Source organism: Thamnophis elegans, chromosome 12 (assembly GCF_009769535.1).
Source record: "Thamnophis elegans isolate rThaEle1 chromosome 12, rThaEle1.pri, whole genome shotgun sequence".
Lineage (NCBI taxonomy): Eukaryota > Metazoa > Chordata > Lepidosauria > Squamata > Colubridae > Thamnophis > Thamnophis elegans.
In genome coordinates this window covers 2,763,156-2,776,459 of record NC_045552.1, presented here as the reverse complement: position 1 = coordinate 2,776,459, position 13,304 = coordinate 2,763,156, and the positions used below count along the sequence as shown (strand labels likewise).

Here is a 13,304-nt window from a genome sequence, read left to right as displayed (position 1 = left end):
ATAGTTTGCCTCCTGGAGTTGTGGGCCCTCCATCGCTGGAGATTTTCAAGAAAAACAGGACTTTCAAGAAAAAAATATATATTATCCAGGCTGGTATAAGGCAGCAGCCCCCAAACTTCTGGGCACCTGGGACCAATTCTGTGGAGACAAGTTTTTACGAGGACCGAAAAGAGCATTATTTTGTGTGGTGCCTGCATCCCATGGATAGAGGTTTACTTGTTTGCAGGGACCGGTTTCTGGCATGCCACGGACCGGGGGCTTGGCAACCCCTGGTATAAAGTCTCCTGCCTTGGTGAGAGAGGTGGACCAGAAGACCTCCAAGGTCCCTTCTAGCCCTGTGATTCTATGAATGCTGGCGGGGAAAAGTCCATATTCTCCAACCATGGAGTCAGATTAACCGTGGCTTAGTCTGACTCCGGTTGATTTCCTTCAAAGGCAGCCAAAAGGACTTCCTTCAACCCGCTCACCGCTGGACCGCCTGCACTTTGGCCTGCTCATCCACCCTTCCATGAGTTCTCCAAGGGTATCGTTCGTACCGTCAGCAAATGCACCAGGTCCTTGTTGGCTTCGAAGGGCGTCTGAGCCCGTTGCCGCAACCGGAATTCCCACACCGGCTCGTAGAGGCTCTGCAGTTTGCTCAGGTTGAGGCGCCCACCCTCTACGCGATCCGGGAGGGCTTCGTGCAAAGTCACCAGGTCCTTGAGGTGGACTCCCACGATGGGGATCTTGAAGTCTTTGCAGTCGGCGTAGGCCCGGCGGTACGCCCCATAGTTTCCACTTGAAGAGAGCAGTTCGGTCATTTCGGCAACCACCTGCCCGAAGAAGGGAGAGGGAAGAGTCCAGGAAAGAAAGGATAAATCCCATTTTAGCATCACACCCCTTCTGAAGAGCGCCTTTCAAAACGAATGCATGGATTCGTCGTTTTCTTGGCATCTGACAAGCAAAGTCCATGGGAGAAGCCAGATTTGGTTAACGACCGCATGGTTCACTTAACAGTTTAAGAGTCCCTTAACTGTGGCAAAAAATAAGTTTGTAAAATGGGACCCAACTGACTTAACAACTGGCTTTCGGCTCAATTGTGGCCATAAGGTTCGGAGACTGCAGTTAGTTCCGAATGCGGCCGCGCGGGCGATAGTGGGTGTGCCGAGATACACCCACATTACACCTGTCCTCCGTGAGCTGCACTGGCTACCTATTGGTCTCCGGACTCAATTCAAGGTGTTGGTTATTACCTTTAAAGCCTACATGGCTTAGGGCCAGGATACCTTCGAGACCGCCTGCTGACACATACCTCCCAGCGGCCAGTAAGATCCCATAGATTGGGCCTCCTTCGGGTGCCGTCAGCCAAACAATGTCGGCTGGCGGGCCCTCGGAGGAGCGCCTTCTCGGTGGCTGCTCCGACTCTTTGGAACCAGCTCCCTCCGGAAATCCGGACCATACTCACTCTGATGGCCTTCAGCAAAGCCGTAAAAACGTGGCTGTTCCGGCAGGCCTGGGGCTGTTGACCTCACTGTTGAGGTCCGGCCCCGACAAGAATGAATTTATGAGGGATGACTGTTGTTTTAAATTGTATTGTTGTTATGTGTTTTTTATATTTTCTTGTAAGCCGCCCGGAGTCCTTCGGGATTGGGTGGCATATAAAAGCTTCAAATAAATAAATAAATAAATAAATAAATAAATAATAAAAAATAGATAAATAGATAAATAGATAAATAGATAAATAGATAAATAGATAAATAGATAAATAGATAAATAGATAAATAGATAAATAGATAAATAGATAAATAGATAAATAGATAAATAGATAAATAATTAACTAACTAAATAAATAAATAAATAATAAATAAATAAATAAATAAATAAATAAATAAATAAATAAATTCTGAGGAAAAAAAATCATACTAATGGGCTTCCCCAACCTCGAGACCCCATACCCGAAAGAATGCCCAGCTCTTCGGGGACTTGGCATAAGATATGACATCCTGTAGATCTGGGGTCTCCAACCTTGGCAACTTTACACCCTGTGGACTTCAACTCCCAGAAGGCTCCCAAATAGCATTGAAGTCCACATGTCTTAAAGTTCCCATGGTTGAAGACTCCTGTTGTAGACGGCCAAGAGGCCAGGATACTGATGTGGACATGATGGCTACCTTTGGGATACCTCACCGAGGCTAAACCCCCTCCTCTCTTTTGTCCTCTTTCCTTACCTTGGCGACTTCAGAAGGTAGAAGCGCATGGGTCTCCTTGAGGCGAGCAATGGTGCTGTGGCAAAGCCCTCCCACAATGGCCATGAGGGTGTTGAAATTCTGCAGCTGCCTTAATTTCTGCAACAGGAGGAAGAACAAGAGGACAATAGCAATAGCAGTTAGACTTATATACCGCTTCATAGGGCTTTCAGCCGTCTCTAAGCGGTTTACAGAGTCAGCATATCACCCCCACAGTCTGGGTCCTCATTTTACCCACCTCGGAAGGATGGAAGGCTGAGTCAACCCTGAGCCGGTGAGATTTGAACCGCCGAACTGCAGATAACAGTCAGCTGAAGTGGCTGCAGTACAGCACTCTAACCACTGCGCCACCTTGGCTCTATCCAAGATAGGAGCTTTAAGCGGATCCCGAGTAGAAAGAGTTGGCTTCTTCAAAGCCTCCTCAACGTCAGAGCTAATTTTCAAACCTGGATGCCCCCACGGGTGACATCTTTTAAACAACCTGGGGTTGATGAGCTTGGGAGGAATGTATTTTGTCCGTAATCACCGTTTGCAATCTTCCTAGCTGGCTTCCGACAAGGAAAGCCAACGGGGGTAGCTGGATTTACTTAACGACTGCACGAGTCACTTCAGAACCGTGGCAAATAAAACCGCAAAATCAGGTACGACCTATTCAACAACTTCCTTGTTTAGCAATGGTAATTCTCAATTGTGGCCGTAAGTCGAGAACTACCTGTATTTTCTAACCGACTGAATACAAAGTGAGATAAAAATATAACAGCGTGAAAGGAGTCACTTTGGAGCCGGCTGCCAGAAAAAGCCATGTTCTCGTATCCTCCCAGTGGCCTCCAATTTGATAAGTCCAAATTGATAACTTTCCATCTGGACCTTATTGAACAATTGAGTTTTGAGACCAGCATCAGTGGAACATTAGTGTCAGAAATTTCCTGGGAGTGAGAACAATTAATCGGTGGAACATCTTGCCTCCAGAAGTCGTGAGTGCTCCACCACTGGAGTTTTCCAAGAAGAGATCGGATAGCCATTTGTCTGGAATGGGAGAGGGTTTCCTGCTTGAGCAGGGGGTTGGACTAGAAGGCCTCCAAGGTCCCTTCCAACTGTGTTATTCTGTTACTCAGAGGATACAAGCCGCCAACTTCTATCAGCAAAGATCAGATTCATTTTAGGTCTAAGCTAATGCATCATTTCACTTTGGATCCCTCTGGATCATCATCTCCATTCCCAGGTCTCTGCCCACATCAAAATTCCTCTCCCAGGCCACCAGCTCAGAGCTTACCACGTACTCCAGACATCCTACAAGTTCATAAAATATATATTGAGCATCAAACTTCCCATCTGGTTAAGATCCACCTTTTTCTGCTCGGGAGGTGGTGCAGAAAGAACATTTCTTACCCACCTCCCTTTGCAAAAATGCAAGCAAACCCGTGCCATTCTCCACCTTCGCATTGGTTGTGCCGATAGACATCACCTCCCCACCATCCAACCCCGGAGTAGGTGGTTCTCCATTAGCGTTTGTCTCGGCAGAGCGACCACGAAAGGAACAGGAACATCCTCTTGTGTCTCCCCCACACCCACCCACCCAACTGCATGGGCCAAACTCCCCGCTTCTGTGTCTTTCCAGTGGGGACCTTACCTGTGTCACGTGGATGAATTTGGTGAAGACTTCTGCTCGCTGCTGGGGCGTGGGACGCTTCAGGATCATCACTTGCACCCACTGGGAGATGCTGTTGAACAAGGTGATTGCGCGTTCCAGAGATGAGATCCCGTGCACAGATCCACGCAGCACGTAATTCTGGAAATCCAAGTACTGCCCAACACAACAATTTAAAAGGTAAGAACCGGTCTTGCTGGATTAAGCCGAGTCCTAACTGTTTTCCAAATGACTCATTGGGGAAGCCACTTTGAACTCAATTAAGGGACACCCAGGCTGGTTGGGTTTTTTGGTTCACCGCTTTTGAGGTGGATTGACGGCGGGAAGGAAAGGCGTTCCACAGTTGTAGGAATGCTCTTGTACACTTCTAAAAACTCATCTCTTACGATTATTGCTGCTTCTTATTTACAGGAATGAGAATTCTCACCACGTTCTAGTACAGTGATTCTCAACCTGTGGGTCGGGACCCCTTTGGGGGTCAAATGACCCTTTCACAGGGGTCGCCAAAGACCATTAGGAAACACATATTTTCAAAAAAATATGGAAAACATAAAATAATTTTATGGTTGGGGGTCACCACAACATGAGGAACTGTATTAAAGGGTCGTGGCATTATGAAGGTTGAGACCCACTGTTCTAGTAGGTGACACATAGAGTCCTCGACTTATGACCACAGTTGAGCCCGGAATGTCTGTTGCTAAGCGAGACATTCGTTCAGTGAATTCTCTCCCATTTTACGACTTTTCTTCCCACAGTCGTTAAATGGATCACTGCCGTGTTAATTAGTAACACGGTTGTTGAGGAAATCTGGATTTCCCCATTTTGCGTTGCTTGTTAGAAGGTCGCAAAAGGGGATCCCTTGACCCCGGGACAATGCGGCCGTCATGAATATGAGTCAGTTGCGAAGCGTTCCAATTTTGATCATGTGGCCACAGGGAGGCGGCAACGGTCGTAAGGGTGAAAAACAGTCCTGCGTCACTTCTTTCAGTGCTATTGTGTCTTAGAACGGTCGCTAAATGAATGGTTGTAAGTCAAGGACTTCCCGTGCCCTGGTTCCTTCCAAGGCTGGATACTCAACTTTTTCGAGGGGCATTTTCAGGATGGAGAGCAGGACTAGGAATGGGGTGGCAGGCTCAGAGTTTCGAGGGGGCAAAAACAACAGGTTCCAAAAATTGTTATCCCAGGTAAAAATTGGGCTAAGCAATTCCTTTCTTACATTCCGATATTTAATTGCATTGAAGGAGCATATGAATCACTATGAATCAATACTGGCTTCTGCTTATATTATTGTATACGGTAAGAAATTTGTGGTTTTCTAGCCTAGCAAATGGTAACCTTAATACTGGATGGCATTACTGCAAATGTTATCTCACTGCTGTGGCTTGTGGAAACTGCTGGACACCTCACAACATATATATTTGGTTAATTATTTTTTTAAATCCACATCTTCAATAATATACTGTACCCCTTTGCTCATGTTTAGAGCCGAGGTGGCGCAGTGGATAGAGTGCAGTACTGCAGGCTACTTCAGCTGACTGCAGTTCTGCAGTTCGGCTGTTCAAATCTCACCGGCTCAGGGTTGACTCAGCCTTCCATCCTTCCGAGGTGGGTAAAATGAGGACCCGGATTGTTGTTGGGGGCGATATGCTGACTCTGTAAACCGCTTAGAGAGGGCTGAAAGCCCTATGAAGCGGTATATAAGTCTAACTGCTATTGCTATGTTCAAGTTTGATACCAGTTCCTGGAAGGGCTTTGGAGAAGCAGTGGACAAAATTGTAAGGATCCACTAATGCTCCACAGGCCATTTTCCAGCCTGTTATATAGGAAGTCCTCGACTTAACGGCCACAATTGAGCCCCAAATTTCTGCTGTTAAGCAAATTGTCAGTTGCGAGGTGACAGTGAGAGCAATCAGCCCACGGAACAGAAGTTGCCTTCATAAGTTGTGGGAGCTTCATCACTGGAGGCTTTCAAGAAGAGACGAGACTGCACACCGTCTCCCACTTGGGCAGGGGTTGGACTAGATGACCTACAAGGTCCCTTCCAACTCTGTTAATCTGTTCGGTGAATTTTGCTGGACCTTCCCCCCCCCCCCACACCCGCTGCAGTTGTGAATCATTGCAATTCTTAAGTCAGTCATGTGGTCGTTAAGCAAATCTGGCTCCCCGCCCCCCAAAATCAACTTGGCTAGTTGCCCCGCACCCGAATTTGGATCACATGACTGTGGGGATGCCGTAAAAGTCGTAAGTATAAAAAAAACGGCCGTAAGTCCCTTTTTTCAGTGTTGTCCTAACCGTGGCATGACAAAACCACGCTCGACTAACCGCGCCCGATTAAACCGCGTCGCTGACGTCATCAACAGGGCGACAACAGCGAGCGCGGAGAAAGAAGGGCGCTTTAAATAGCGCTTTGAAAGCAAGCCGATTCAACTTAAGGTAAGGGTTAGGTTTAGGGTTAGCTTTAGGGCTAGGTTTAGGGTTAGCTTTAGGGTTAGGTTTAGGATTAGGTTTAGGGGGGTTAGGTTTAGGTTTAGGGGTTAATTTTAGGTTTAGCGTTTACAGCGTGCTTCTGTCTCCGCGCTGTTGTCGCCCTGTTGATGACGTCAGCTACGCGGTTTCGTCGAGCGCGCTTTAGTCGAACGCGGTTTTGTGGTGGAACCGTCCTAACTCTGAACGGTCACTAAACAATTTATAGAGTCTGACCCTTTGCAGCTGGGATTTCTATTGTAAAGCCTTCTCCAAAAGGGGTGTAAAATTTGGTACAGAGAGAGAGAGAGAGAGAGAGAGAGAGAGAGAGAGAGAGAGAGAGAGAGAGAGAGAGAGAGACACGCAGAAAGACGCAAGGCCTTATTTTCTGCGTTGATTTGGAATTTCCACTAGAGAGGAAATTTCCACATTTCCTGTGGGCCTCGAAATAGTTGGTACACCATGTCCTGACTTACTAGTAAGTTTTGGCTGGGTGCTTGTGGGAGAGAAGATCATTGATGTTGTATTAGATATCAGCCTGGGGCAACCAAAGACACAATGCTTCGGGTGTGGTTTGCCAGAAGCAACCACTGACTGAGGGGGGGGGGGGAATCAGTAGGCAGCAGTTGTGGGTAACGCAACATTTCAATTGCCCAAACTGGGTACCAAGGAATGTGGTTGTTGCATAATTCCACCCCAAAGGTCAAGGAAGCAATTACTCTGAAGAGGCTCAACGCACTATTTCTCAAACCTGCACGGTTTTAAGACCGTGGACTTCAACTCCCAGAATTCCCCAGCCAGCCATGCTGAGCTTGCAATGGAAGACCGCATTGCACCCCACAACAGGGTGCAATATTTTTCCTTCACCTCAGTTGATACCCCGTGAACAACGGGGGGGCCAATGACTGATGCCAGGAAGACGGTCTCATGGCGGGTTGAGTTCCCACCTTCAAGCCGTGAATTTGAAAGGACCCTGAGGCTAAAACTTACGAAGAACGGTTGCCCGAATTGGGTATGCCTAGTCTAGTGTAAAGAAGGATTAGGGGTGACATGATGGCGGTGTTCCAATATTGGAGGGGCTGCCCCAAAGAAGAGGGAATCAAGCTATTCTCCAAAAACCCTGAAGGCAGGACAAGAAGCAATGGATGGAAACTAACCAAGGAGAGAAGCAACCTGCAACTAAGGAGGAATTTCCTGACAGTGAGAACAATTAATCAGTGGAGCAGCTTGCCTCCAGAAGTTGCGGGGTGCACCATCACTGGAGAGTTTTGAGAAGAGATCCTTTGCCTCTTGTGCAAAGGGTTGGGATAGAAGACCTCCAAGGTCCCTTTCCAACTCTGTTGGTCATGCAATAGACTTATATACCGCTTCATAGGGCTTTCAGCCCTCTCTAAGCGGTTTACAGAGTCAGCATATCGCCCCCAACAACAATCTGGGTCCTCATTTTACCCACCTCGGAAGGACGGAAGGCTGAGTCAACCCTGAGCCGGTGAGATTTGAACCGCCGAACTGCCGAACTAGCAGTCAGCTGAAGTAGCCTGCAGTGCTGCACTCTAACCACTGCGCCACCTCGGCACATGCCTTCTTTGTACGGAGGACTTTCATATTTACTTTGGGTTAGATGGATGTAGCAATAGCAATAGCAGTTAGACTTATATATCGCTTCATAGGGCTTTCAGCCCTCTCTAAGCGGTTTACAGAGTCAGCATATCGCCCCAACAACAATCTGGGTCCTCATTTTACCCACCTCGGAAGGACGGAAGGCTGAGTCAACCCTGAGCCGGTGAGATTTGAACCGCCGAACTGCCGAACTAGCAGTCAGCTGAAGTAGCCTGCAGTGCTGCACTCTAACCACTGCGCCACCTCGGCACATGCCTTCTTTGTACGGAGGACTTTCATATTTACTTTGGGTTAGATGGATGTACATGCAACACATTCTTCAAATAGTAAAATAATGGACCTCTCAGCTGGTTATGGGTAAATATCACCGTTGCTCTTCCAGTGAGAAGGATCGCCACGGTTTCAGAGTAGAAACGTCTTCCTTTGGTTGAGGAAGTTCCTGTTGTGAAGCCGGGGTGATCTAATAAAGCGTTTCTCAACCACAGCAACTTTACAATTGCGCCGACTTAAATGTTCCTGCTGGCTGGATTCCAATAAAGGAGTGTTATTTGTAGCTCAGGTTGAAACGTGGGGCCCTTGGGGCCCTCCCTCTGAGTGTGCTCGTTCTCTTGCAGTCGTTTCCTTGCCCAGAGTAGGTGACCCCCCACACTGATGGTGTCACCTAGCGTGGTAATGAAACGTCTGCAAGAGAAAAAAACAGCCTGAGGGACCACCAAGGGCTGAGAAACACTGATTAATAGCAATAGCAATAGCAGTTAGACTTATATACCGCTTCATAAGGCTTTCAGCCCTCTCTAAGCGGTTTACAGAGTCAGCATATTGTCCCCAACAATAATCCGGGTCCTCATTTTACCCACCTCGGAAGGATGGAAGGCTGAGTCAACCCTGAGCTGGTGAGATTTGAACCGCCGAACTGCAGAACTGCAGTCAGCTGAAGTAGCCTGCAGTGCTGCATTTAACCACTGCGCCACCTCGGCTCTATTAATCTATACGGTATTCAGCCATCCTCAACTGGGAATTTCCTACGTCTACCCTTGTCTTCAACCAGCCAATTTTTCCACTACCAAAGGTATCCGTAAAAGATACAAGGAAGGCTTATCACCACGATCCATCCACCCTTCTCGCCAAAAACGTTGCGTGCTCCTTTTGCAGTTCCTTACCGAGAGGCGGCAGAAAGCCTTGAATTCCAGGTAACTGAGGTGGTCGGCTAGCTCACCTGGATCCAGGTGATCAAAGAGCAGCGAGACTTTACGTTTCTTGCCACCGGCAGGACTGGGTTGGCAACTGAGGGAACGGTTCCAGGTGTGAGTCACCCTGGAGGAAGAACAAGGGGCAGAAGGGACTCGTTAGGGACTGAGTCCGGGTGACCCAGGGAACGGCACAGAGGCAACGCAGGCATCTGACTGTTCGAACCGCACCTTTATTACTCCAAATATCTCCCCAAAAAAACGCTCCCACATTTCTGACAAGTCCCAGAGCAAAGTGATGACACTCACACATTCTCTCCCTCTCTCTCTCTCTCTCTCTCTCAAACGTCGCCACTCAACCGCTCCATGAAATTCAGCGTTGTTCCCGACAAATGCCCCTCCCCACAGCATCTCCTTAAGTCTCAGTCCCCAGGTGTGCCTTGTGAAGAGGGGCGGGACACTCTCTTCCCGAATACGGTAGTCATGTCAGTCTGCGCTGTTCTTGCCTTCTCTCCACTCTCCGTGCCCGAGGATCAGGAGGGAGCGGTCCCTGCTCATCGCCTGAGCTCTGTGTCTCACGTTCACTGCTTAACCTCTCTTTGGTCATCTTGGCCCTGTTCCTCCCTGCCTACAAGCCGTCCCAATCTTGAAAGGCCCCGGACTGACTGAGCCTGCTCCTCCCCATTTTCAAATGAAGCCGCCCCCTCGATCTCTGTCAGCTCCTGTCCAGTCTCGTCTTCCCCCCACCCACCCAGATTCTGGCTCCGATGGGGGCAGGACATGAGTATCCAAAGATTCACAAGACCAGGGGACTTCTCTGTGGAAATGCAGAGTGCTCTCTGTAAACAAGACCAACACTCTGCTAGGGTGTGGATGGTAGGCCCCTGAGCTAACTGGAGAAATGTTAGCTTCCATGGATAGTTGTGGAAAGATGGGATGGTCTAAGGAGAAGATTGAAGAAGGCAGGTGCTTTCCTGAGGAACAGAGATTTATGTCTCTTGAACAGAAAGCTTTGGAGAGGTGAAAAGACCAAGCTAATGGAGATCAGCCAAGGAGAAACTGAGAAGCACGGCCTTCAAGTGCCTGAGGAATAGGAGAAGGCTTAGCAGCACCATGGAAGCTCAGAATGGGTGTTAAGGCAACACCCATGGGTTTTCGTCACTGTTGGTTCATCTCCACCAAGTGACACGTTAGTTGGACTTTCCTTCTGCTTTACATCCTCATCATGATTTGGTAACATTTTTGGAGAAAAATGAATCATTCCTTCTTGCCACTGAATCAGAAGATTTTTTTTTAAAAGGATGGGTAATGTCCTGGACTCTTTTCCCCCCAAGGAGATTGCGTTCAAAATAAACTTTGCTATAGGTCAGCCGTGCGCAACCTTGGTCACTTTAAAACGTGTGGACTTCAACTCCCAGAATTCCCCAGCCAGCATGGCTGGTTGAGGAATTCTGGAAGTTGAATTCCTCAAGTCTTCAAGTGGGCAAGGTTGGACAGCCCTGCTATATAGACCAATGTTTTCCATTAATAACCCCCCCAAAAATCGGCTAAAATGAAAAGCCAAGAGTTAATTTGGGATTTTAGGTTTGCCCAACCATTCCCGTTTCCCAGGTTATTGCCTTCTATGGGCAAAAACACAATGGAGAAAAAAACCATTAATGCCTTCTAGTAAGGAGACATCTCAAAATAAAATGAATAGCAATAGCAATAGCAGTTAGACTTATATACCGCTTCATAGGGCTTTCAGCCCTCTCTAAGCGGTTTACAGAGTCAGCATATCGCCCCCAACAATCCGGGTCCTCATTTTACCTACCTCGGAAGGATGGAAGGCTGAGTCAACCGTGAGCCGGTGAGATTTGAACAGCCGAACTGCAGATCACAGTCAGCTGAAGTGGCTGCAGTACTGCACTCTAACCACTGCGCCACCTCGGCTCTAATGAAAAAGGATCCTTTGTAAATTCTCCTCTTGTTCTGATAGACGAGGCTCAATTTTGCCATTCGTCTGTATTTCTGATGCCTCCAGAGGTGTGAAACTTTCTACGGTAATTCAGCTAGGACTACAAGTAGACATTCGACCACAAATTGGGAATGAAATTTCGGTCGTTAAGCAAAGTCGCTGTTAAAGCGAGATGGCTACGGGACTACTTTGCTCAATGACTGTAATCCTGGCTCTCCCCTTTGCGGTCTTTAAGCTGCCTGCCCCCCTCCCCACCACAAATATCTGGTGAAAGGAAGCTCAGATCATCATGACCTGAGCATCGTTTCTCCACCCCACCGCAGGACTCCTCCGCACCTCCGTGTATGTAGGAGAAGAGAGAAAAATCCTTCAGCAGGGCAAAGCAGCTGTCAGCCTTCCCCTACAGGCTGCTCCACTGACTTTCTGGGGAAGCCGGAGGAGAAGATTGCAAGTGGCGATCACATATCTACAGAGGGCTTGGCAATCAGTTGTAAGTGCAAACAGGTTGCCAAGGGCCCAAATGCAACCATGTGACCGGGGGGGGGGGGCGGGAAGAGCAGCAGTGGTAACTCTGAGGCTAGGTCTGAAGTAGCTTTTTAGAAGTCCGTCATAAATGTAAACCTTTGTTAAATGATCGGTCGTAAGTCGAGGACTTCCTGTATAGAGCAGGTTTTTTGAACTATCATGGAGTTAATGCTATAACATGGGATACATTCAGATTCCGCTTTTCCCTACCTGAAAGCCCTCTTGCATTCAATTCAATCTCTCTCTCTCTCTCTCTCTCTCTCTCTCTCTCTCTCTCTCTCTCTCTCTCTATCATCTATCATCTATCATCTATCATCTATCTATCATCTATCATCTATCATCTATCATCTATCATCTATCTATCATCTATCATCTATCATCTATCATCTATCATCTATCTATCATCTATCATCTATCATCTATCATCTATCAACTATCATCTATCATCTATCATCTATCTATCTATCATCTATCATCTATCATCTATCATCTATCATCTATCATCTATCTATCTATCATCTATCATCTATCATCTATCTATCTATCATCTATCTATCTATCTATCTATCTATCTATCTGTCATCTATCATCTATCATCTATCATCTATCATCTATCATCTATCATCTATCATCTATCATCTATCATCTATCTATCATCTATCTATCTATCATCTATCATCTATCTATCATCTATCATCTATCATCTATCATCTATCATCTATCATCTATCATCTATCATCTATCTATCTATCATCTATCTATCATCTATCATCTATCATCTATCATCTATCATCTATCTATCTATCATCTATCATTATCATCTATCTATCTTCTATATCAATCAATCTATCAATCTATCATCTATCTATCTATCTATCTATCTATCTATCTATCTATCTATCTATTTATCTATCATCTATCTATCTATCTATCTATCTATCTATCTATCTATCTATCTATCTATCTATCATCTATCTAAATGGCTGTGTTCCAGCATAACTCTGGAATGCCTCGAGCAATTTCAACCAAACTTGGTAGACAGATGACTTACTCTCTGGAAACAAATACTGTGGGGTAAGACACCCCTAACACCCCTAGGAGTGTGTGTTCTGTTATGATACAGCCTGTTGTGCCTTCAAATGGATTCTACTGTACTGCCTTAAAATGGCTTCTACTGTACAGCACAGCGGAGTTGCCGTGGTAACCGCTTCACAGTACTCCACAAGGGGGCTCCCTCTGGTAAGGGGGAAAATCCAACATTAGAAATTACATTTGGTCCGGACATTTTCCCCCTATAAATAAATAAATATCTGGGCAACGCCGGGTTATCGGCTAGCATATAAATAAATAAAAACGACGGCACTTGGAATCTCGCCATGCCCATCCCATCCCTTCCACAGGGCAATTCCCATTTCTGAACTGGTTGTCGCCACTCACAGGCAGGATGTATCGAGCATGTTGTTTTGTCCTGCTGGGCCTTGGTTCCTCACCACCTCTAAGATTTCCGTGATCACCTCCTCCAAGTGGGGGTCCAGGTGAAAAGCCTCCGGATAGTTTACAAGCCAGTAGCTGAAAAGAGAGCAAGAGGTTCAGGTTGGAGCTGCATGCCTGACTGGGGAATTCTGGGAGTTGAAGTCCACACATCTTAATGTTTACTAGTTTGCTAACCGTGGAATTCT

General features: G+C 46.9%; 1 protein-coding gene across 3 annotated transcripts in view; it reads right to left on the bottom strand.

The window, feature by feature from the left end:
• The window catches only part of RASGRP4 (RAS guanyl releasing protein 4), a 34,335-nt gene that overhangs the window by 14,425 nt on the left and 6,606 nt on the right, over positions 1-13,304 (bottom strand). For all 3 annotated transcript variants that reach the window (XM_032228660.1, XM_032228662.1, XM_032228661.1), the window contains exons 5-9: positions 13,063-13,194; positions 9,117-9,270; positions 3,856-4,029; positions 2,208-2,324; positions 537-812 (exon numbers count right to left, since the gene is read on the bottom strand). In XM_032228660.1, the coding sequence (XP_032084551.1) occupies positions 537-812; positions 2,208-2,324; positions 3,856-4,029; positions 9,117-9,270; positions 13,063-13,194 (853 nt within the window). The remainder of the gene's footprint in view (positions 1-536; positions 813-2,207; positions 2,325-3,855; positions 4,030-9,116; positions 9,271-13,062; positions 13,195-13,304) is intronic.